Genomic DNA, 25,820 nt, shown 5'->3' with positions numbered 1-25,820 from the left:
AAGTTCGGTTGTCCTGGCACTCAATCTCCATGGCAACCCTTGCTTTTGAGACACTGAATGGAAACTGCCTGGTATGGAGAGGCCAGTAGCAGAATACTGATTTGCCTGAGTGTCTGTAACAATGACTACATCTCAATACCTTTCCAGTTACCCAAAGAGCTAAAAATACACCCGGCTCTGTCTAGGGCTCTCCAGCCCCGCTAAGCATCCTAAAGTACATCTGTGCTGGCTCTGACCTGCTAATATTAGTTATCTTCGGCAACCTGGGCTTGGGGACATGGAGTAGGGTGTTGAATGCAAAATTGCAGAGCCCAGGTCTGAAGGGGTGCATTAGAGAGAAGAGGGTGAAGTGAGGAGGACCTCCTGAGAGGAAACAGGGGGTTCCGGGGGAACAGCCAGCAGAGAGCACACCAAAACCTTAACTCCCTGCAGAGCTCTAGGGAGCCTGTTTGTCCAGCTCAGACTCCAAGCATTTGCTCATTTGACAGCCATCTATTAAGCACCTAACTCTGCTCCAGGCTCTTTGCCAGGCACTGGGATGACAGGGGCGGATAAAGGAAAGTGTATGTTCCCTGCTCTCACCAGAGTTTACCAAATGTCTTAAGTCAGAATCATCTCTGCAAGTCCGGGAATACTGTCTGCATATACTTGGATGTCTCCTCTGCTAGGCATGAGCTTCTTCAACTTGAGGATTATTTTACTTACCATGTCGGCACCCTTTCCAGGACATAGTAGGTGGTGAGCTAATACAGAATTGAATGAAATGGGACGAACTGGAATGACAGGGCTTACAGCCCTGCCGCAGCCTTCTTGTGGGCCTCCCACAGGCTCTGGCTGGCTCTGCGAAGTATGTGCTCAGGCTGTGAGGTGCTGTGTTTGGGATAGACGAGGTGACTGCTCCACTGACACCTGCTAAGAAAGCTCAGTATAAGGTGACAGTTTGAATTTATTCCTAGTTTCCTTGGCAGGATGTACAGACAGTCCTCCCCCACCTCATCTCCTTCTTCCTTCTTCCCGTAATCACTGCACATGGCATTCAATTAATTCTGCATTTCCCAGGGCAGGAAGCTGTACAGAGTTTAGAGCAAACAGCCTGTGTCAGGGCTGCTCTCAAAAAAGCAGCTGTTACACACTCAGCCCCAGTCTTCAGCTCCAACCTGGCCTCCTCCACATGGCAGATAAGCCACAAGATGGAGAAACAGAAAATGACCATGACTCTCTGGGGATGTTCTTGGATATTCAGTGGGTGCTATGAAGGTACATGAAGTGCAAACGCCACAGTGCCCCTCACCGTCCTCCTGAGCCTCAGGGGTCAGGTCCTGTGGCCGGCTGGTTGGCTTAGAGCAGAGAGAAGGGGCCGGGCTCCTGGATGCACCCACATCCTGCAGGCTGTCTCGCTGAGAATGAGAGCGCTTCCATGCAACCGAACCCTCCTTTCTGGCAAGCATTTCCAGATATGCCTGAACAGGGACATCCACAGAAGAGCTGCTTGGGATTCCTTCCTGGAACTCTGCAGGCAAAACAACAGCAACGCCCCCCATCCCCCAATAGGTGGGGACACAGCTAAACCATATCAATGTTCTTGGCCTGTGGAGCTTGAAGTCCTCTAAGTGGACTCTCTAAGCCAAGCCGGACTAGCATGCAGTGACACTGTTGCCCCTCACATGGAGGTCCTATAGAGACTCCTGCCAATAGGCCACCCTACCCCATAGGCACTCCCTGGCCTCCCTCTGGGTAGAAGCAGCTGCCACAAGAGATACTTGGCTGTTCCTGTTTGCCTAGGACCTATCTCCCCTCTCTGCCTGCTACAATCCCATCCCCCAGAACTGTCCTACAAATCCCATCCCCCAGAATCTGCCTACTGCAGTCCCATCCCCCAGAACTGTCCTACAAATCCCATCCCCCAGAATCTGCCTACTGCAGTCCCATCCCCCAGAACTGTCCTACAAATCCCATCCCCCAGAATCTGCCTACTGCAGTCCCATCCCCCAGAACTGTCCTCAAAGGCTGGAGTGTAGCTAAGCCTGCAGGAGGTGAGGCCAGGGCTTCCAGGCAGTCCCGCGGCTTGGCTTCAGGAACAGCCACCTGCTTCCCCACCTGATGGGCTTGGCCTAGCCTCCCTACCCCAGCTGCTCCTCTCCTCCTCCCAGAGAAGCCTGGGGCCTCTCCTAGGGGATTGGTCCTTTCCCAGCAAACTGGCTGTATATGAGCACACAGCACCTCCAAGGAGGTCTTCCTTTCCTCTTTTCCCTCGGAGGTCTTGCTGGGTGCCTCACTCAGAGCAAGTGCCACTCCGTGTTTGTGGGATGACTGAGTGAAGACAGGAAGGAATAACTGTGCTGAAAGTCTCAAAACTAATTCAGCCCCTTGGCAATTTGCTTTTCTTCAGGACAGGAATCTCTATCCACACTGACAGTGCCCCTGACCTTTCCTTATGCCAACCATGCAGCCGTATTTCTTCAAGAGGACAATCCCATCTCTTTTCCTGGGAGCTTCCAACCACAAAGTGGCCCAGGCTTGCGCAGTGGTGCCAAATGTGGCACATGAATTATTCTAAGCAACTCGAAGGCCTGATGTGTAGGTGCACGCCATACAAAGAGACTGACGGGAATTGTGCCCTCAGGGAGCTTGTGGCCAAAGGAAGTGAGTGCAGAAGGCCGTAGGGCAAGATACGGGGTGGCCTACCAGATGGCAGCCTGGAGGACGTGGAGGAGGGAGGAGGGGCCCCTCCTAGGGGTCTGCCTGGACTTCTGGCTGGAGATGAGGGTTGAGCTGAGTAGGCATTGCTGGATGATGAGGTAGGCCTGGTCATGTGGGAGGAGGGAGGTGGAGGAGCCCGGGAAAGGGGAGCTGTGTCTGGGAACCATATGGAAGAGAGTGTTTTATTTGGCATGAGAAAAGTGGTGATGACCCATTCCTGTTTTCAACAACTAATTCCTGCTAAGGTGTTAATTGTTAATTAAGGAAAGTGTTTGCTGATAACAGCTTCAAGGTGGGACTTGAAAACATATGATTTCACTTATATGAGGTACTTGGTCAAATTCACACAGACAGTAGAATCCCGGTTGCCAGGGCTGGGGGAGAAGGGAATGGGGCACATTGTTTAATGGGTGCAGAGCCTCCACTGGGGAAGATGAAAAGAGTTCTGGAGATCGTTGGCCGTGTTGGTTGCACAATATGTGAATGTATTTAATGCCACTGAAAAAAATGACTAAAATAAAAAATTTGTGTGAGTCTATTTGACAACAATTTTTTTAAGGCAACGTTTTTATTCTCTTTCTCCAGAAGCAAGGCCTCTACTCATTTTTTCTTTTAAGGACAGCAGACAAGAGCAGTGACACTTCTAAAAGGTCGCCAACCCTGAGCTTGATGCCTAATTATCAGCTGATCCTGCACAGACTCCCAGAGGGGAATTGATTAATCAGTGTTCTGTCCAGGCCGAGGAGTCTATATATCAGACTCATTGGAAGGAAGCTGGCTCTGGTGCTGAAGTCAGGCCGAGGGAGGCGAGGTGGATTAGCATTCACTGAGTGTCTGCTGTATGCCAGGCAACGTGATAAGCAGGTGCCAGGCATACAAATCAACAGCTTCTGTCCTCAAGGAATTTGCAAGCAACTTCCACCCTCATCTACCAGCCTGCCATCCCCTATTGTGGAGAAGGCCATGAATGTAAAGGGGAAGAGACATATTCTTGCAACGGTCTGCCAGGACACAGGACCCAAAGAATTCCTTCCAGGGCCCCCAGAAAAAAGGTGCCTACCCTGCTACCGACCTCTAGCAACAAAAGTGCCTCTGTGTCCCAGATCGTGAAAAGCAGTTAGGGTTGTCTGACAGAATCTTCATAGTGATGTAGTCGGCCATGGGGCGGGAAAGGACAAGAATCCTATCTGGGCTCCATACCTCCTGCAGCCCCCCAGGGTGGGTGGGCAGGGTAGGGGGCCTGAGAGGACCTCACCTTTGAGCTGACAGAAGAGACTTTCTTTGGCCAGCATCCCCTGGTGATCACAGGTCCCCCAAACTGGGAAACCACCCAAATAGTTCAGGTTCCTAAAAGGAGGGTCTTATCTTTCCTACATCTGCCACTCTCTAGACATGTGGCTGACAGAGATCCCACCACAGAGTTTGGCTGGCAGTTTAAACTTTCAGCCTCAATTCGAAACATGTGCTTTTTATTCATTCAACATCGACTGAATCCCTACTTAATATCAGGTATGTTAATAATTGAGTCTCTGCCCTCAAGCCGAACAGGAGACAGAGACATGTCAAAATATAATTTCCAAAAAGTTAGAAACACGTGTCTCCTACAGTTATAGTTATGAATATGTATTAAAGATTTCATTGAACTCACACAATACAATAATAAAGTTGATTCAGAGAGCATTTGAGGAACTGGGATTTAAAAGAAAGGCACACCAAAATAATTTTTTAAAAAAATAAATACATATTTGGTTAATGTCCTACAAGGAAATAAAACTGGGGTTATCTTTCCTACTGGATACGAATCATTTGACTATCAGGCAAACAAACAAACAAAAACCCTGGAAGTTAATATGTAACTTCACAGTCTGAGCCCTTAAACGATAGCAAATGGCAAAGTCAAGCAGTCACTGTCTTCTTCTGCAGCCCTTTCCAGCGGGTACACAATGTGAATCAGGTGCATAATTTAACTTTTTCTAGTAGCCACATCAAAAAGTAAAAACAAACAGGTGAAATTCATTTTAATAATTTCTTTAACCCAACACATTCAAAATACTGTCATTTTGACAAGAGCACTAGCCACATTTCAAGTGTTCAATAGCCATCTGTTGATAGCACACTTTTAGAGAATTAGTAATCTTTATGTCAGACAAAGCCTCAGTATGGTATTGAAGGAACATGCAGGCATCCTCTAGGCCACAGCTATATTTTGGATCATTTTTCCTACCATAGCTACACAGATCCCTGTGATCTAGTTGGCCAGGACTAAAGGAAAGGAGAGTCTAATCTATGAGGCTTGAAAAGGCCTGTGGAAAGCAGTTGAGTAAACATCTAGTGCAACAAATGCTCTTGTAAAGGTATGTCACTGGCTGAGGAACAAGACATTCTGCTGGCGGGACAAGGTAGATTAGAAGAGACTTCACAAGGTCCGGCGCGGTGGCTTATACCTGTAATCCCAGCACTTTAGGAGGCTGAGGCAGGTGGATCACAAGGTCAGGGGTTCAAGACCAGCCTGACCAACATGGAGAAACCCCGTCTCTACTAAAAATACGAAAACTAGCTGGACGTGGTGGTGCACGCCTGTAGTCCCAGCTACTTGGGACGTTTGGGCAGAAGAATTGCTTGAACCCAGAAGGCAGAGGTTGCAGTGAGCCGCGTCACGCCACTGCACTCCAGCCTGGGTGACAGAGCCAGATTCTGTCTTGGAAGGAAAAGGGAAGGGGAAAGGGAAAGGGGAAGGAAAAACTTCATAAAAGAAATCAACGTATCCAAAAGAAAGGCCAGGGCCGGTGGCTCACACCTGTAATCCCTACACTTTGGGAGGCTAAGGCAGATTGCCGAAGCACAGAAGCTCCAGATCAGCCTGGGTAACATAGCAACACCCCATCTCTACAAAAATTAAAAATTAGCCAGGCATGGTGGCATGTCCCTGTGGTCCCAGCTACTCAGAAGAGGATCACTTGGGCCTGAGAGGTCAAAGCTGCAGTAAGCTGTGATGGCACCATTGCACTCCAGTCTCTCTCGGTGACAGAGCTAGACCTCGTGATGGCACCATTGCACTCCAGTCTCTCTCGGTGACAGAGCTAGACCTTGTGATGGCACCATTGCACTCCAGTCTCTCTGACAGAGCTAGACCTCGTGATGGCACCATTGCACTCCAGTCTCTCTCGGTGACAGAGCTAGACCTCGTGATGGCACCATTGCACTCCAGTCTCTCTCGGTGACAGAGCTAGACCTCGTGATGGCACCATTGCACTCCAGTCTCTCTCAGTGACAGAGCTAGACCTCGTGATGGCACCATTGCACTCCAGTCTCTCTCGGTGACAGAGCTAGACCTCGTGATGGCACCATTGCACTCCAGTCTCTCTCGGTGACAGAGCTAGACCTCGTGATGGCACCATTGCACTCCAGTCTCTCTCGGTGACAGAGCTAGACCTCATGATGGCACCACTGCACTCCAGTCTCGGTGACTGACAGAGCTAGACCTCGTGATGGCACCATTGCACTCCAGTCTCTCTGACAGAGCTAGACCTCGTGATGGCACCCTTGCACTCCAGTCTCTCTCGGTGACAGAGCTAGACCTCGTGATGGCACCATTGCACTCCAGTCTCTCTCGGTGACTGACAGAGCTAGACCTCGTGATGGCACCATTGCACTCCAGTCTCTCTCGGTGACAGAGCTAGACCCTGGGTTTAAAAAAAAAAAAAAGATACCTGCACTCATATGTTTATTGCAGTATTATTTAGAGCAAAGACATGGACTCAACCTAAATGCCCTGCCCACCAACAGATAATTAGTAGATAAAGAAAACGTGATACGCATACACATGGAATACCATGCAGCCACAAAAAGAACGAAATTATGTCTTTTGTAGCAACATAGATGGAACAAGAGGTGAAATAAGTTAGACACAGAAAGACAAATATCTCATGTTCTCACTCATAAGTTGGAGCTTAAAAATGTGCACACATGGATATAGAGAGTGGAATGGCAGACAATGGAGGCTCAGAGGGAGAGAGGGCAGGAGAGGGGTGGGTCATGAGAAATTACTTCATGGGTACAATGTATGTTATTTGAGTGACCGACACCCTAAAAGCCCTGATGTTACTACGTGCAATCTATGCATGTGACAAAGTTGCACTTGTACCCAATAAATGTGTACCGAAAAAAAAAGAAAAGAAAGAAAAGACTTCACAAAGGATGAGCAGGTTCACAAGGTGGAGGAAGGGAGGGGACACTCCAAGCACAGGGAAGCGTGTGACCCAACGCAGGAAAGTGCACACATTCAAACACTCCTGTGTGTATGAGATTGGAATCCGAGTGTGTGGCAGGGACTGACTGAGGCCCAAAAGAGAGGCTGGGACCAGATGGTGAAGGTTCTGGGAAGCCACGCTGAGGCATCTCCCCTTTATCTAGCAGGGAGTCAGAGAAGACTTTTCAGAAAAGGAAAGGCATGACCAGTCTTGTCTTTTAGCAAACTCGTTCAAGGAGCTGTTAGACCTGTGGCTGGTGGAATCTTTTCCAACTCTCTACTCTCATCACCCCAGTTGTAAATAGGGATGAAGTCTGAGTCATCATCGGTAGCTAAAAATATTTTCTGGGCACCAAGGGATAGAGGTGATTCCCAAATACAGGTAGAGGGTGCAAGGTGGCTTCTGAAGTCAGCATGGATTAAGGGCTCCTTCAGGGATCTGAAACAGGCTACAAGATGACTTCCATAGATTGGTGATTTAGTAGCTGATACTCTGGCAGCCTTGAGGTCGGGTTGACAGGAGGTCAGAGAAATCCCAGTTTGGCATTAACTTAGCCACTGGACAAGTGAGGCAAGAAATGGGCTTGGACTATTTTTATCCCCCTCCATCTGGATGGAGGTAAGAGCCAGCTTTGATTTTTCTGCCCTTTATATCCGAGAAGCCTGGAGTACTTCGTGGGCATTCCCTACGATGCTGGTCTCTACCTCCTGCAAGAAGCAGGTCAAACAAGGGCAGCTAGAGCTGGAACAGGCACAGATAGTACGAAGAGCCAAGAACTCCTTCGTCCTCTGAAACATCCTCCTTGATCCCCACCCTCTCCATGTCAGAAAGAGGAAACTGACTTGGTGAACTTCTAGTTCAACCTGAAGACAAGATACGTGCACTGGGCAAGTTTCTTCAGGCCAAGAGCCCTTGCCTAACAGGAAGAGAAGAGGCAGTGTGGAGAAGGAAAGCTTTCGGGATGGTTCCATAGTCAAGCCAGCTCTGTTGGGGGTGCATTACGGAAGCAGAACTGAAGGGTCTTAAATCAGCTTCCTTATGGCTGCTGTGACTTGTCTTGGAAGAGAGTGGACTTTAGGGTCCTATTTCCACTTAGGGTTGTACAATCACCAAGTGCAGGATAACTACCCAGTTGAAAACTCTGGCCTGATCTCCTTAGAGATAAGTCTTCTTGCTTCTGACGCTTCTTGCCATTAACTGATCACCAGCAGGGACTTCATGTGAATGCCTTCTGATGACAGGAAGAGCAGAGAGCACTGAAGCCCAGAGCAGCAGAGGAAACTGAGTTAAAACTTGGGGAATGGTCCTAAATGGACATAGATCTGCCAGCTCTCAGCCTCATGTTTAAAACTGAGCTCCACAAAATGTCAAATATTTCATTAAAGCCAAAATCCAGTCTGAATATCAGCTGTGATCCAAATACCACATACAGGTTCAGTCGCCTCTGCCATAGAAGGCACCAGCACTTAGGTTGAGACCCTCTGATCACTCATCTCTCCCCTTCTCTCCTCTGCCAGACCTACCCCTCCAGCCCCAGCCCCTCATGGGGAGGCTGTGGGCTAGCCTATATTCCTTTTCTCCCCAATTTAGCTTTCCTCAAAGGTTCTGTAGTGGAATCTACCTATTGAATTGGGAAAGGTTCTCAGAGCTCATCCAGAAAAGAAGGAAGAGAGGAAGGAAATTAAACCTTATGAAATGTCAAGTTATTGAGCTAAGTAGGTGGGGTACAGGATCTATTGGAGCTTTGCGTGAACCCTCGGAGGTGGGCAGTGTTATCCCTAATTTTATCCCAAATGGGGAACTGCAGCTCAGCCAGGTTAAGCAAGTTGCCAGACTGCACAGCCCATGGCGGAAGCGAGGCTAGAGTTCAGGCCCCCTAATTCCTGTCCACATTTGGTCTCATGTACAGCTGAATTGAATTCTAGAGAAATCAGCGATGGAGCAAACCCCCCACAGCGTGGATGCCTCGGATTGAGCTAAATGGCAGCCATCGGGGCCACGTGGCTCCAGTTATCTTCATAGCCTCTGCTGGTCCCATGTCTAATTTCTAGACTGAAAGTTCTTCATATTGTGTGTCAGGGGTTGGGGGCAGAATCAGAGAGGTGGTGCTGCTGGTGATCAGGGAAGGAACCAGCCCAGGGCAGAACCACAGGTGGCCTGGGCACCTCCCAGGGCGAAGTGCGTTGGTGTGTGTGAGGCATGGCGAGGCTCTGTGAGCTGAGAGAGGCAGGGCCCCCCAGGCTAGTCCTGCCCCGTCCTGGAACTGAACTTTTTGTTCTTTCTTTTTATTTTTTATTTTTAGACATAGTCTCGCTATGTTGCCGAGGCTGCAGTGCTATGACTAATTTAGAGGTGCCATCATCATGCCCTGTAACCTCAAACTCCTGGGCTCAAGCCATCCTCCCGTCTCAGCCGGTTGAGTAGCTGGGACTCCAGACGTGTGCCACCGCACCCGAGTTAGGGTTTGTTCTAATAAGGGAGATGGTATTCCATTACACAGCTTAGATTCCTAAGCCTCCAATTGGAAAGTGGATTAAGACCTCTTCTCCCCAAACCAGTGGCATCCACAGTTAAAATAAGAACCCAGAGTGGTCTTGGTCTCAAAGAAACCCAAACCTTCCACCTGCCAACGATGGGGTGGCGTCAGGCTAATCCCACCACCAAACCAGCCTGTTAAAAATAATGATTACCTAAAGAAAACATTGCGGAAGAAAATCCCCGACTAATCTGTGCTGGACTGGAATACATGCCTTTTGTTCTGACCTATCTCCAGGGTGAAATGTGCCACCTCTTCCTTGCATTGTTGCCCTGTTCTGCTCATTCACGTGCTCACTCAGCAGACACCCAAACAGAGCGTTTGGGGTTTGCCCAGCTGTTCTATTTCCAGCCTGTTCAGTTCATTTTAGGCCCCGCAGCCTCTGCCCACAGCCGGGCGCAGTCCCTCCCCCTTCCCTGCCTGCTTTTTCTCTCCCGGCTGGCTCTGAGGCTCCTGCTCCTCTCTCTGCCACTCTCCCTGTCCCCCTCCTTCTCCTCCTCTTCCCCTTCTGAGATCCTGCTTTCAGTGTTCCCCTGTGCTTCCTCTCACCTCCCTGCCTCCTTGAATCCATTCCCAGCAGCTCACAGGTGTGTGTAGAAAGGACTTAGGGGTGGCTCCTGGCCCTGGGCCCTGGGGGAGGGGAGAGAGAGGAATGGAAGGTGGGGCCAAGGCGCCCACACACAGGGAGCAGACTTTCGAGTAAGCAGCTGTGTGCATTTCCCTCTGGCCTCTCACTGCTTCAGGAAGCAAGCATACAGGTGCTACTGTTTCCGGGTCATCAAGGGGGAAATGGGCATGAAGTGAGTTGTTTCATGAGCACTGGTGTCCCAAGGCCTTACCTCGAGCTGGACCTGCCTCCACCCTCTCAATCCCTCTGAAAAAGGGCTTCTAGTGCTTCTGCTGTGCATGCCATGCCTGCCAGGGCAGGGTCTCTCAGTGTCAATGGGGAAGGACACACACTGAGCACCGTTTCCTGCCTGGGTCTAGAGCTGCTTCACATATTCCACCTCCATTTACTCCTCTGGGCAAAATCTAAAGATGTATCATTATCACCAATTCACAGACCATGCTTAGAGAGGTTAAGTCATTTGGCCAAGGTCACGCAGCTCACAAGTGGCAAAGCCAGTGGAGCCAGAAATAGCGGTCTGGTGTGGACAGGAATCGACGCTAGCGGTGGTGCTGGTGCCAAGGGGCCGGCTCCTCACTGTGGCTGTGTCTGGCCACAGAACCAGTGTAGAAGCAGGGTCAAAATTGGCCTGTGAAATCTATCTGTGAGATCTCCATCAAATTACTCTCGGTTTCCTCGCCTGTAAAATGTGAGTGATTCAAAAAGGCCCTTACCTCTAGGGGTTGCTCTGATCCACTGCTGTGTCGGGGTTAATGCCCTCTGACTCTGAAGGAACACCCAAGTCCACGAGAGAAAGTCGGAAGAATGTTAGCCCCTTACCTTCAGCGGCGCTTCAGGAGTTCCAAAGGACCCATCCATCCTCTTTCTCATGTAATTATCATCCCACCTTGAAGGAAGACAGGGGAAGCTTAATTCCCATTCACACATGTGGAACTTCAAGCACAGTAAGAGCATGGGATTGGCTCAGACGTCTCCCATGTGGAAACAGCCCTTGCCAGCCTCTTCTTCTTTGTCAACTTACGTGGCAGTAGTTTTGTCCAAGAGCACAAACCTGAGCCCCTAACTAGCCCTTGGAGAGTCGGGGTGGGTGGGAGGCTCACAGACCACTAACGAAGACTGAGAAGGAGGAAGAATGGAGACAGAAAGGACTTGGGATGTGAACCCTGCACTGTTCCACGTTGACTGGGATGCAAACTGTAGCCACCAACATTGCGAAAGAAGGGCCCAGATGGCTGAAGCCTGGAGAGTTGAGGGGAATGCGGACTGTGGAAGGGAGCACTGATGGGGAGCGTGGTGCGGGTGAGAAGAGACTTGGCTGGCTCATGGTGGTGGGATGGTAGAGTGAGAGGCCCAGCAACCCTGAGAATTATTCTGGACAAATCTTACAACCCAACCATGGACCTGAATGACAGAGGTGAACAACAGGAAGTCAGCAGAGGGCAGCTAATTCATTCACTCCTTATTCATTCACTCATTGCTTTGTTCACCTTTGGGCTCCTGAGCACTGAGCAGGGGTTGGAGGTAAAAACATGAATAAGGAAAACATCCATAAATGAGTAAACAAGCAATAAATTAGCACTCTGCTATAATGGAGGAATATGCAAGGTTCTGTGCGAGCATAAGGGACAGAGGAACTCTACCTGGGAGAGCCCAGGAAGGATTCTCAGAGGTGACAGTGGAGTGGGCCTTAAGGGATGAGTTAAGAGTTTGCCAGGCTGAGGACACAACAGTGGAACGTAGGAGGGGAGCACAAGGAGAGGGAAGATCTTCCAGACAGAGGCAGCTTCTGTTGCATATCCCTTTGGATTTCTCTTTTGTGCTCCATGTCCTTGTTAATTGGAGCCAGGCCAGAACTCCTTGTAGCCCTGGCCTCTAATTTGACCCACATAAGGAAGTTTTGGATTTCTTCCTCTCCTAATCCAAACAATTACCTATCCTGCTTGGAGCTCTGTGGTGCTAGGACTTCCCATCACAGAGAACAAGGCTCTCACTCTACAAGTTGACAGGAGGTCAACAGTTCTGTCTCCCAGGAAACACACATGGACCCTCAATTCATACTGGAGTGCTAATGACTAACACAAGATACTTTCTTGTGCATAGATCAGAAAATGAAGAGGGTGAAGAGAGCAGAAGGACCCTGGAAATGTGTGTATGTTTGGGGGCCATACAGTAGTCAGCGAGAACCTCTGGCAGCGGTGGGGAAGAACCTGAGGAGAAAGATGGGGAGTACTGGAGAGCAACTCTCTAGTCCTGTCCAGGGAAACCCAGCTTGTCGACACCTAGCACCGAGGCCCAGAGGGAGCCTGGTATCACTGGAGCCTTCTCACCTCCCTGCTGCCCTCAATATCCTGTCCCCGGGCTCCCTGGGAGCTGGCTGCCATCTCTAGTGGGGTCCTGAGAGAAATGAGGTCCCTAACTGATCTGCTAGGAGTGCAAACGGTGTCGTCCCCTCACCAGAGGAGCAGGTGCTGGGCACACAGAGGGATGCTGGGAGAGGGCTGACAGTGACTCCTGTTCCCTGGTACTGTGGCTGCCTGGTGCAGGGAAAGGATGGCACAGACTGGTCCTTCAGCAGCCTAACTAGGAGGGAGGCCCCAGGAGCAGCTTTGCCATGGTGGCAGCCTGGTGGTGGTGGCTGTGGCAGTGGCACAGCTCTGCTTCTCATGGGAGCTTAGGAGCCAGCACCCCAGGGAGGGGCACCGTGGCAACAGCTACTCTGGGAACAGATCCTCCGGGCCTGCAAGGCTGGTCCCTGGTCTTCCCGAGGGGCAGCTGGCAGGCCTGGGCCAGGTGTGGGGAGGAGGTGGGGCACCTGTCTCTGAGCTGCTGAGCCTCTGGGGCCCGAGGCTGAGGCATGGAGGAAAGCCAGTGTTTGTTTTCCTTCGTTTCCTATGAACATTTGATCACTGATGCTGGATTTGGAGTTAACCGTCCTCGGACCAGGGGCTCAAAATGAGGCGCTGAGGGGAGGGGAGCTGAGGGGAATCTCTAGGGATCTTGCAGGTGGCGCTGGGCCTCAGGCTAAGGAATCCTGGGCTCTGGTCCCTGCAGAGGTCTCCTAAGGAGCAGTCTCTTGGGATAGCCGGGGTCTGTGAGCTGAGAGCTCAGGGTGTCCTTGGTGTCAGTGGCAGGCTGGAGGAGCCCTGCAGTCCTGAGGCCGGAGCAGGCACAGGAGGCTCTGAGTCCAGGAGGACTGGAAGGGGTGGGTGGAGTGGAGTGCTGACTCCAGGTGGACGCAGGAGCAGGTTCTCTTTTCCTCTTTCCCACTCCCAGACCTCACTTCCCTCCCTCCTTCTCTTCTTCACTCTTCATCACCTCCTTTGCCCCTCCCTCCTCTTCCAATTTCCTTCTTTCTTCCTCTGCCTTCTTACTCTTTCTTCCTTTCCCAGCACCTTCTTCAATCATTTCAGCATTTCGCTGAGTACCTACTCTGCATGTAGCGCCAGGCTAGGCCCTCGAAGGGGAGCTAGGAGGAACCAGCTCCTCTGAGCAGCTCACTGCGGCCGGAGAGGGAATTTGACAAGTACCAAGTACCAGGTAGAAAATGGTAGGTTCTAAAAGGAAGAGAGGGGAAGAGCTATGGGAACTCTCTAAGGCTTCCTCATTATTCCGACAGTTTCTCAGGCAGGAAATGCATAATGTAAAAAGAAGAGCTTTCACGTTATTCCCCAAGGACTCCCAGGAATGCCCTAGAAGTGAGGTGCAAAAGCCAGCTGGAGAAAGAGCCTGCGAGGCATAAGAGAGAATGGAGTTCAGCAGCTGCTCGTGCCAGGCCTATCTCCTGCCCATTCATTCATTTGTTCACATTTACTGAGCCCCTACAGGCCTAGCAACTTACAGGAAAGCAGGAACTCACAACTGATAGTTACAGAGGACTGCAAGTCCCTTCAAGAAAATGCACTGGCTGCACTGATGGAAACTGACAGAGGCAGAGGGGCATGGATGTGTGAGGGGGAAAACGCCTCAACAAGAAAGTGACATGTACAGCCAGGCCTTCTCAGCCACGAGAAGGAGGTTGGGTGGGGCTGGGCTGGGTTAAAGTAGTCCCTGTGAGGGAATAGCAAGTGCAAAAACAGTGAAGGTGAGAGAGCCGGGGATGTGTGGGAAACTGACAGGAAAGTGAGCTGCTGGTCCCAGGGGCTGAGAGCAGAGGCATGAATGGGTCTGCAGAGGTAAGAAGGGCCTCAGGAGCAGCAGGGCCTCACAGGCCCTCCTAAGGAGTCTGGATTGTAAACTTAGTGGGAACCCAGCCATTGAAAGGGTTCTAAGCAGGGATGACATGAATCTGATCGTTTCCATTGCAAGACGCTCTCTTTCTGGTGGCTGGGTGGAGATTGGTGGCAGAAGGGCAGATGGGACCCAGGGAGACCTGGGAGGAGGCTCCTGCAGGAGTCCAGGTGCAGGAGTGGGGTGAAGAGCAGGAAGTGGGAAATCCCTAACATGTATTTCAGAGCTAGAAATGTGGAACTTGGTAATGGGTTGGAATACGAGTGGGAGATTATTTTTGTCTATTGGTCTTCTGGCCTCTCTCCCTGATTAGAATGTAAGTCCCATGAGGGCAGGGATCCTGTTGGTCTTGTTCACCACTGTTTCCCCAGTGACAGAGTATGGGTGTTTACTAAAGATTTGATGCACGAAAAATGAGTGAGTGAATTAAGGAATGGAAGGATGGTTTTGACATCTGTTTCAGCTTCAAGGTGGATGCTGGCCACACACTGAGAGGGGGACCAGGGAGACAAAAGGGTGGAATCACAACTCAGCATCAGGGAGCTGTGAAGACACCTAGGGACAGCCACACAGGCAGGGAGAGCACGAGGAGGGGGTGTCTATTTGGGTCCCTATTGTATACCCAGCATATAGAGCAGTACCTCAGACAGAGACGCCACATGTGTTTGCTGAATGAATGAACAAATGAATGGCTGGACCTGAGAGGGGATTTCTGGACTGGGACTATAAATGTGGATGTCACCAGTAACTGGAAGATGTTTAAGGTAATGGGAGGGAATGAGGTCGCCCAGCAAAGAGTATGTGGAGAGAGAAAAGGAGCAACCCCTAGCTTCCACCAGCAACCAGAGCTTGCTAATTTCAGAAGCCAAGACCCTAACTCAGCCGAAAGTGGAAGCCCACATTTCTGGTAGACTTGATTTGAATGGCTATAGTATATGTTTGCTAACCCTGCTCTTCCAGGGATCCTGGAGAAGCAGGTAAATAAGAGGAGGGAGTGGAGGAGCCCCCATAACCCTGTGGGGAAAGAAGGGAGAGGCTTCCAGCGCCAACATCAGAAGGCCTCTGACCCCTTTGACTTGCAGCTGCAGCCATTTGGCTCCCTCTCCTCAGGCCCTAAAGCTGGGCCTGAAGCGGTCTGGGAGAGAGCGTGGTCCCCAGCATCCCCGGCAGCCTTTTAGTGTGATTTTGCATTTTGAATGTGGTTACCATGGCCCCAAGTGACTGAGCCAGCTCATGTACCACCTCTTGTGTGTGTGCCAGTGTGAGCACACAGGGCTTGGTGCCAGGAAAAGAAGGAAAGTGGTCACTGCAATAATGCCACAGGGACCCTACAAGGGTGGGCACTGGATGGCATCAAAACCCAGGTCCAGGACACCCGCCTCGTTCCTGGCTAGAGGAGTTAATGTCTCTCTGCCCTGTCCTACACCACTGATGGGCTGGGAAGAGGCAGAGAATTCGAAGAAAATCTTGCTAGAAAAGGAAAGTTTAGTTGAACTCCGTTTGGAATACCTGTGTTCCGGACCTGCCTCCCCCACTAACTGGCTGTGTGTGCCACGTGAGTCAGAAAGTCTTAGGATTGGAAACAGTCTTCTAATTCCACCTCCCACGCAGAGCAGAAATCCTTCCCACAAACCCTGGTGCAGCACATGATCATCCACTGTGTCTCCAAACATTTTCAGGGAAGGGAACTTCACTACCCCGCAGGGAAGCCTATTTCTATTCGGTAATTTTGTTAGAAACCTTCTTTTTCAGAAAGCCTGGGAGGACCCACACCAGATGTTAACAGTGTCACCTCTGCGGAGCAAAGTGGGACTGAGGAAGGGTGACAGGGGATTCCCTGTTGATTTGGTATAGGGATGGTTTCTAACACCTTGCATTAAATAATGTTTGTTTCTTTGAGACAGGGTCTCCCTCTGTCATGCAGGCTGGAGTGCAGTCGGGTGATCACAGCTCAACCTCCTGAGCTCAGAAGATCCTCCTGCCTCCTCCTCCAGAGAAGCTGGGACTACAGGCACATGCCATCACACCTGGCTAATTTTTTCTTTTTCTTTTTGTAGAGATGGGGTCTCACTATGTTGTCCAGGCTGGTCTCCAACTTTTGAGCTCAAGCAATCCACTTTCCTCAGCTTCACAGAGTGTTAGGATTACAGCATGAGCCACCATGCCTGGCAGTATTAAATTTATAATAGCAAGGGAAACAACAGAAAATAAGTTTCATATATATATATATATATACATACCTACTACGGACCCATAAAAATTACAAATAAACATTTCATTTAAAAAATGATTTAAAAAATTTAAGCCCAACCTACCTTCCTAACATGTCACCTATTAGTTCCAGATCTGCAATCAGAGAATAATCTAAACCCGCTTCCCCACGGTCACCCTTCAAACACCAGGTAGTTGAGATCAGGTTTCCAAGACGTGTCCAGCTTGAGCGGCTCCTCATGTAACTTGGGTTCCAGAGCAGTCCTACCCCACTTACCCACTTGTGTGTGTCAGAGAATAAAATTCCAGTGGTGTCACAGAGGGAAGGAACCAGTCACTGAGCGGGGTGTTACCTCCTGCTAATTAATGAATGAATCCCAAGAGGACATCCCTCCCCACTGTACGTGTATGTGGGGTGGGGTTCACACACATAAAAGGGAGACAGAGTTGAATGACTCACTTCCCCAAGCCTTGGTTTTCTTATCTATAAAAGGGGAAAACAGTATCTTTGCTATGAGAATCAATTGCAGTTAAGGAAATAACATTAAAAGCACAAACTCCTACACTGGGGGTTATAACTCACAAGCCCCATTCAGTTCAGAGAGTGGGTAAGCATTGGACACACAGAGCCAGACTGTTTGAGTTCGAATCCGGGTTTTGCTACTTAGTGGCTGTGTGACTTTGGAGAAATGGCCTGACATTGCTGTGCTGGTTTTCTCCTCTGTAAAACAAAGGTAATGATAACATCAATCTTGGAATACATCTTTATAAGCATGAAATGTACCGCCTAGCACTCAATAAATGCTCGCCGTTTGATATAATCGTCTCCACTCTTACTCCTTCGTAAGGAGATAAGGACTTCACTGAAATGAGGTTGAGTCACTGAAAAGTGAGGACATCTAACCAAACTGGTCATCTGTTCCCAGAGTGAGTTGCCCCCAGATCCTCCCCTCTCCCTCTAGCAATGGTTATGTGCTAGGCACTGTGCTCAAGGCTTGTAGGCATCAACTCATTTCTCCTCACAGCTCCATGAGGTAGATGCTACTGTACCCCCATTTAAAAGATGAGGAAATAGAGGTTTAGCCAGGTTGAGTAACTTGCCCAGGGTCACACCACAAGGAAGTGGAGTCAGGACCCAAACCCGAGTCTGCCTGACTCTAAAAGTCTGTCTTGTTCTTTTAAACAACGTCCTGTTCTTTTCACCAGCTCCCTACTTTGGGCTCGACTCCAGCTTCGGGGGACAGGAGGAAGCCAGAGCCCGCCCTTGCCTGACAACATGGCAGCCTGCTGTTTCTGTGAGGTGGGGAGGAGGGGTGGCCTGCTGCTTCTCTCGCCCACCCCTCTGCACTCCTGCACACTGCTCCCTCCTCTTCCGGCAGCCTGAGAGGGTCACTGGGGACCCCAGCTGCCACCCCTTCAGTCCCCTCAGGACCACTGGGGCATCTGGTACCCATGCTGCTGGCTGGGTTCTCAGCCCCTGACCATGAAATGGTTCCACATCGATCTACAGAAAAAACAGCCACTTTGGCCGTGGGCCCTGATGCGTAATATCATTATGGAGTCAGCAGTGCATCCCGTCCCATTATCGCCTGGCCAAGCTTTTCCGAGGCCAGCCTGGCTGCAAATGGCTTTCTCCTGTCTAGGGGGCCACAGCCGCTGTTTGCCCTCCACTACCGGAGGAGAGATTTTATCTTTAATTGACACTGGCTGCCTGCCACCCCCTTGCCTCGGCTGGCCCAGGCTCCAAGCCCGATCTTCCCTTACACTTCAGGAACGGGCTACCTCTGGCTTCTTCCCTCTCCTCGGCCATGCTGTCGTCACCCTGCTGTTCTACACTGCCCCAGACAGCTCCCAGGTGTGTTCTTGTCCTTTCTTGGAGTAGCTAGAAACAGAGATCTCAGAAATCTGCGAAGAAAAGCCTGAGAGTGATGTGAACAGGGCAGGGAGGGAGCTGACACTGTGCCACTACTGTATGTCATGTCACAGGTAGACACATGACACAGGTTCTTCACTCTCACTGTCTCTGAAACAGGGGCCATCATTATCCTGTAACCAACAGGGAAACAGGTTCAGTAAGTCACCCCCAACTTACCCAGCTAGCAAGCGGCAAAGCACACTTTGAATTGAGGCCCCTACGGCCCTATGTGGATGCCCAGAGTGAGAGTGAGGAGCAAGACAAGAATGAGGAGAGGTGAGTGGGCCACCAGACCCGCCAGAGCCCCGCGCAACATGGAAACGCAGGGCCCCCCTTCAACCGTTATTAATTGCATGGTGGTGACAGCTCAACATTAAACCCAGCATGGGGCCCTTCTGAGTGTCTGCACAGGGTGCACACCCATGAGGCTGGCCCTGCATGTGCTCCTATGTGATGGTGAGAGGGATAACCACAGTGAGAGCCAAGGGCCTCGTCTGACCATCACCGGCCATTTTCCCATCCTATCCAGGCCCAGGATGTGTTCACTCTCCATCCCTAAGTGGTCCCCAGTTGTGCTACCAGTCCCTAGTCAGCCTCAGTTTGTCAGCCATACAGTCATTGCAACGACTTTGGCATCCCCAGGGCCGTGGCCCATTTAGAACTGGTACATTGCAGGGAGGAGGGGAGGCCCCCTGCACACATGAAATACAGCAGAATTCCTTAAACAAACAACAGTCTTTTCTTCCATGCTATGGCAGGGCCTTGGGGACAGCAATGGAGATGAGAACACTGTCTGGGACTCAGGGTCCTGGGTTAGGCCTCTGTGTGGCTTTGGGCAGATGACTTGTCCTCTCTGAGCACTAGTCTCCCACAGTAAAATGCGGGGCTTGGGCCGCACTGATGATTCCTGCAGGAGTGGGGTTATGCTGAGTGTGTACACTCCCCAGGTATCAGGAGAGAGAGCCCCAGGAGGTCCCGACAGACACAGAGCCAGAAAGGAGAGGCAGAGGCAGGTGCTCACAGGGCAGGAGCAGCAGGATGCTCCAGATGTCTTTATTGGGGCTCGAGCACAGCATGACAGTTGGAGGCAGGCGGACGGGGCACAGGGCCCAGCCTGGGCATGCCCCAGACACACACGAGTGGACAGCTTTAGAAAAGGACTAACCAACACCAGGGAGGAGCAGGGAGGAAGGGCCGAGGGAGGGGCAGAGGCCAAGGCTGAAGGGGTCACCTGGCCTCTGCTATTGCACGCATCCTCTGGCCACTGGCCAGGAAGTACAGTATTGCAACTGGTCTCCTCTCGCCCAAGGCTTCCCTTCTCAGACCCCTGAGCCAGATGGGCAGACAGATCCTTTCCCTGCCCGTCTGCCCAGCAGCATCTTTAAAAACAAACAGACGAAGGAGGCAGAACAAAGTCAAAACTAAAAAAGACAAAATGCCCCCCTCAGTCAAGGACATAGATGGGGTGGAGGAAGGAGGGGAGGAGGCTGCAGAAGAGCCCCTGGAAGTCCCCCTACAATGAGGGTGTGGGGTGGGAGGTAGAACCCCAATCTGGGGTGGGGTGGGGCTAGTGAGGCAGTGACCCTGGAGGGCAGTCTGGCCTTCAATAGACTTCACCAGGTTACTTACTGACAGGGAAAACACCCCCAAGACAGGAGCCTGGGACAACACAGCTGGACTGGCCATTCCCAGATGTACTTTTCTTAGGACGCTCCACCCACACAGTCAGCAGAAACAACAGAAATCAGTGAAGGGGATGGGAAACTCCAGGTGGGGCAAGGGCTTAGGGAGACACAGCCTAACAAAGAAGACAAACCACCATAGCACGTGCACTACACACAAGAGTATAGTATGTATGAATATAGATACTATATGTGCATATATATCTCTTCAATGTACAGTAGAACAACATCAGGCCCAGATGGCTCTGGGCTCCGAGGGTCACATGGGAGGTTTTCCACCAGTCCTGTGCAAACAAGGATATCTGAGTCTTCCCCAGCGAAAAGATTCTTGTCTGGGTTCCAGAGTTTCCCTAAGCCTCTGGCTTTCTGTCTGTCTGCCTGTCTCTCTCACGTTGGTGCCGCTTTAAGAGAGGGTGAGGACTTCAGCCTGGGCATAGTTGGACGAGAGGGCGTCTTGGCAGGTCTCTGTGTTTAAAGAGCACAGGTGTGAGACACTGGGACGCACGCTTTCGGCTCAACATTGCCTTCTGGGGGGAGGACAGGGAGTTCAGCAAAAGAAAGGGAGAAACAAAGAATGAGATGTTAGAAGGAAGCCAGCTGCTGACCCACGAGGTGTGGGCTGAGGAGCAGGTCAGAAGCAGAGCTGGAAGGCGTGAGGAACCCAGGGCTAAAAGGCCAGGAAGAGCAGGGATGGGGTCAGGGAATGGCATGAGCCCTTCACCCTTCTGCCAGCGCAACTCTGGTGACTCAGGTGATACAGCTCATCTCCATACCTGTTCAGGTAACCACTAACTCCAGGAACCACGAGCCTCTTAGGTCTTCAGAGCTCCAGTGCAGTGGAGAAAGGGACCAGAGCTCTGCCGCCTTGCATGGAGGCAGTGGGGAAAGTTCCTGAGTGGCTGTGGCTCACAGGCCATCACCCCAGCTGCTGCCTGCCCAACTCGAGCTCTCCCCCAAGTAGCTCCAACTGCTGTCACCACCCTGGGATATTCCATTGTCCCAAGGAGCTGATGAAGAAGGCTCCTGAGTATGATGCCATGTTGTGCCCAGCCCCCTTCCTCAATGTGGCAGAACAGAGTCCCAGCAGTTGGAGGGCATGCAGCCTCAGGTCAATGCTGAAGGGGAAGGTCACGGAGGACGAATGTGCCTGTCTCAGGAGAGAAGGTCAGGAAATAGTACCTTATTGAGAAACCCGACCCCTCAGAGCTCTTCTGGGACCCCATCCTCAGCCTGGGATGTCTGTGACCTGGGCCTTTCCTTCTGATATCTTACCAGTGGGACCACAGGTAGGGCAGGAAGGAGTGCCGTTGTCCCAGCAACAGATCTGGGTCAACAGTGGAGGTGGGAGTTCCAGACCCATTGGGACAATCCCTGCAGCTCTCGGGTCTGAGGTCTAGAGCTGGGCCTCCTCTCAAGGTGGGCGAAGATGTAGCATCCAAACCTCACAGCTTCCACCCTGGGCTTTGGGGTGCCTCCACCAACTTTATAGGGAAGGGGTGTCTGCAGTTTGGGGTAATGCTGTTTCCATCTTCTGAAGACTATATGCTCCAGTCACCTCAAACACTGCGCGTTGGTCTACAAGTGTTCTGAGTCTCTGAGTACTAGCCTTGAAATCAGAGGAGCTCAGGGTTTTTCAGAGCCTCATTTCTGAAGACAAGCAGACAGAGCTGTGTTCTTGCCCTGTACTCCTGCTTACATAACTTAAGCAATACCTGCCACTGCTCCCACTCACTGGGGGCCAGGGAAGTGCCTCTGGGCTCCCTGTAGGCAATTAAGCCCTAAGATGCACTGGGGAGAATGCCTGGGCCACTGAGGGGTCTTCTGTATGAGACAGGAGTCACAGCAAGGCTGTCACGTGTCCCAGAAGCCAGGGAGCAGAGCAGCCCATACTGAGATAATGGCCTTAGATTGCTTCTTCACTGGCTTCCATGGACTCTTCCAGGGACCTCTGAGAGTTGGGGAGGGGTCTTCCTAGGAATCTCACCCTGGATTCTTATCTATTTGACCCACCAGGGGTGGGGCAGGGATTTCAGAGAGTGACACTGGCCAGAGCAGAGCTGGCCCTCCTCTCCCAGGAAGCTCTGTGAAAGTGCAGCCTAGGGCCTGTGGCCAGCCCACCGCCTCCTCCCTCTGGCTCCTGTCAGCCAGGCTCTAGGCTGCAGCGCCCCCTCCTCTGGTTCTACCCCTCAGAAGCCCTGAAAAGTGGCCTCTAGGGTTGCTAGTAGCCCTGCTACAGACTGCAAGGTGAGGTTGTGAACTTCTTCCCAGACTACCTCCCAGTTCTGTGGGAAGGGGCGGAGCTCCAGCTGCAGGGGAAAGGCATCTGACAGCCAAGGAGTGGGTGCAGGTCCAGGTCTAGCCGAAGGAAAACAAACTCCACTCTCAGATGGTGGGTGGGAGAGAGCCTTCTCCCAAGGAGGGAGGCCCAAGGCCTGGGTAAGCCCGACGCTTGTGCAGACAGCCACTTCCTATGGCAGTGCCTGGTATCCAGGGTTTCTGCAAATGCCAGGGCTCACCCTGCCCTTTCCTAGGGCCCTGGGCAGGCCCAGAGGTGCTGAGAGGTTGTAAGGGCAGAGAGTCTACTCAGCCCTCCTGTTATCTGGGTTCTGTCTCTCCCAGATGAAGCCAGAGACCCAGGAGGGATGTGTGGGAGCCAGCTCCCTGAGGCATTGGGGCTCCAGCCTGGCACTGCTGCATCTTGTTGCCCAGGGACATCTGTGCCCACCAGAGGGGTGCCATGAGCAGGCCCAGCCCTGTGGGAGGGAAGAGAGGGAAGGAGGCGGTGGGGGCCGTGGAAACTTGGGCTCCTGACAACTTGAGGGCTGCCACAGAAATAGCGGCCTCGGTTCCCTGAACCAGAAAGGCAAGTCAGAGGAGTAAAGAGCAGTGGCACCCCTGCTAACCTGCACACCAGGCTCGCTGTGTCCCGGTCAGAGCCCAGGCCCTCTGTGCCGGGAGCCCTGTTTCTGTTGGGGGCGGGGCCCTTATGTCTCCATCCTGCTCCACAGGCTTCCCCATCCCTGTCACTTCAAAGGCCGGCTCCCTTCTGAAGGACAGTTGCATGGAGGCCCCCGAATTCCCTCTTCTCCACTTTTAGGGATCACTTCATTCTGCGAGCAAGCAGGAGGTGGGCCCCACAAAGCACTGCAGGGTGGGGTATCCCAGTGCCCACTCAGGACAGACCTTTCCAGAAGGACATTTCTGTGTCTGCCCAAGACTGAAGGAGGCACCGAGGTGGGGACGCTCCAGACACAGGCTTTACACAATACCCCCAACCCCACGCAATAATCTGCTCTGCCCAATTCACCTTTCGGACAGCCCCAGATTGCCCAGCCTCTGCCCAGCCCTGATGCTGCCCTGCCATCCTATCTTTGCTGACCATGGAAGGAGCAGATCTGGACCTTACTTAGTCATTCTCTCCGCAAAGTTGCATAATCTGACTCTAAAAATTGCCAGGCGCAGGGCTCTGCTGTCAGGTCTAATTCCCATCAGGTGAAACAGGAAACATCTTGGCTGAGGCAACCTTGTTCCTCAGGCTGTGGAGGGCCCCCTTCCTGGAAGTGGCAGGAGCAGTTGGGGGCAGGATGGCTTCTGTCCCCACACTTCCCCTCAGCTGCCCCTGCGCAAGGTGCACCCCTGCTCACCCAGTGACTCAGAAACCTGTTGTGCTCCTGGGCTCGTTAGGTAAATGAATACACTTAATTATAGAAATTAGATGAGTCTCCGGTTCTGGCAGGAATACAAAGCGCAGAGGCTGGGTGGGAACGGCAGGTGACTCAGAGGCAGGGCTGGGAGTTTGAGGGAGTGGGAGAGGGAAGAAAAACTGTCGCAGAAGCAGAGGAAGCAGCGTGGAGAGCGATGCTGCAGCAGCTCCGGGCGCAGAAGGGACACCAGGTGCCGCCAGTGGGAGTCACCACTGAATCTGGGCAGAGGCTTCCCAAGGGAAGGGTCTCCCTCGCCTAGGCAGCCATCCAGGACCTGCACCAAGCCTGAGGCTACAGAGCTAGGGACCCCCGCCTGCGCCCCAAGCCAGAGACAGAAAACATCAGGCCTCTTCTCCCAGGGCAGCACTGCCCATAGGCACTGCTCTTCCAAGGAGTCAAACCATCTTTACATGAGCAGAGATGCCCCATATGACAGCCTTGTTCCTTGCTGGTCTGGGTGTGGGGTGGACAGACAGACAGACAGACAGGCTGTTTGGCTACTGGTAAAATTTGCAGAGATTAAAAATATTAACATAGGCCCAGCTCCCCAGCAAGGCTAACTGGCCCAGGTGCACTGTGTGCACATACACGCCTGGTGGCTGAGACTGGGACCCCAAGAGGGAGGCAAGGCCGAGAGACAGGTCCAGAGTGTGCACCTACAGCCCAGGAAGAGGCGGTTAGGGGTGGGGAGAAGCCCTGGGACTGAGCTCCCCTTTGCTCTCCCGTTCCAGAGCTGAACCTTTCGGGAAGCTGGGAGCTATGGAGGAGAGGCTCAGGGGCCTACGTTCTCCCCTCCTGACTGCTCCCTCCTGCTGTCCCCGTGGGCCCTCGGTGAGTGAGCGCTGAGGGCATGGAAGGCTCCTATTTGTGCACATGTGCCTGGAGGGAAAGGTGCAGCTAAGGGGCAGAGTGACCAGGGGGTGGGCCGGTGAGGGGCTGGAAGGGGGTGAGCAGAAACTTTCTCAGAGGGTAGGGTGAGCTGTATCGCGATGCCAGTGGAGACAGCCCCAGGCTGGTTCCAGCTGCTCCAGCTATGTTGTTTAGACTCCGGGACTTTCCACAGCCTTGGTGAAGAAAAGGCACACGGGTCAGTGGGTGCAGCTCCTCAGGGGCCACGTTCCAGGGAATACTGCAGGGCGGCAGCCCTGGGCAGGGGTGGAGGGGCCTGGCCCTCCTGGGCCCTCTTTCACTGTCAAGGTCTGGACTCCTGAGGACAGACTCTAGGGCCCCACGCCCAGCTGACTTTTGTCCTGTCCCGTCCCCAGGTAAGCTTCCCTGCCACCCGCCCCCCCCCAGCTCCTTATAGTCCAGCTGCACAAAGACCCCACAGCCGCCAGCATCGACCTTCTTGATCCTAAGGCCCTAATTAGCACCTGCCACCATCCTCCCAGGGAACTGGCACTCTGCCACATGGGCCTGTGTGGGGAGGCCTGGGCCCACTCACTCCCAGTCTTAAACGTGACCGAGTGTGGAGAAGTGCGGCACAGTATGGCGTGGGGAAAGTTGCCGAGTGCGCACTGGGAGTTTGGCGATGTTAATTGCCATGCTTGTCTAGCAGGGCCTGTTTCCCAGCAACCCACCTGTTCCCTCTCGAAGGTCACCCTAATTGGCTGAGCTACATGCTTGTTGCCAGGAAGCACTGTGGAGGCATCTTGAAAACAGAGCAGCCAGGCCCCACAGGCACCCCAGGGATATTGGAGGGTGGGACGCTGGCTCCCCTCCCCCGTGCACGTGCACTGCCTTCCCCAGGTGCGGCTCACTACCTGTACCTCATGGTCCCTCCTGATTGGCACCCTCATGGCCTCTTCCACACCAGTTTCCACTGAGCCCCTCAATGCCCAGGGAGGAAAGCATGTGTGCATGGCACTCAGCTCCATGTTCTTGAGTCCTATTCGTGGACCGATCATTCTAGACTGTCTGCTTAGCATGGTCCAGCCAAAGCAAGGCTTTGGGCACTGAACAAGGAC

At 52.2% G+C, this 25,820-nt stretch overlaps 1 protein-coding gene across 11 annotated transcripts in view; it reads right to left on the bottom strand.

Annotated features, from left to right (window-relative positions):
• The window catches only part of KCNC4 (potassium voltage-gated channel subfamily C member 4), a 72,187-nt gene that overhangs the window by 28,773 nt on the left and 17,594 nt on the right, over positions 1-25,820 (bottom strand). The window contains exons 4-5 of one of the 11 annotated variants that reach the window (XR_013520334.1): positions 10,934-11,000; positions 706-912 (exon numbers count right to left, since the gene is read on the bottom strand). The exons of 1 other annotated variant lie outside the window; for it this stretch is intronic. Coding sequence is in view for 9 of the 10 variants with exons in the window: in XM_035252426.3 (XP_035108317.1) it covers positions 706-912 (207 nt within the window). In the remaining variant the exon portion in view is untranslated. Of the gene's footprint in view, positions 1-705; positions 913-4,701; positions 11,001-16,507; positions 17,274-19,484; positions 24,918-25,820 lie in introns of those variants that run through there. 9 more of the 11 variants (XM_078332728.1, XM_035252426.3, XM_035252427.3 and 6 more) reach the window with 9 other exon arrangements.

Source organism: Callithrix jacchus, chromosome 7 (genome assembly GCF_049354715.1).
Source record: "Callithrix jacchus isolate 240 chromosome 7, calJac240_pri, whole genome shotgun sequence".
In the NCBI taxonomy this organism is placed as follows: domain Eukaryota; kingdom Metazoa; phylum Chordata; class Mammalia; order Primates; family Cebidae; genus Callithrix; species Callithrix jacchus.
The sequence above is the reverse complement of the archived record's forward strand: the minus strand, read 5'-3'. Positions and strand labels throughout refer to the sequence as shown.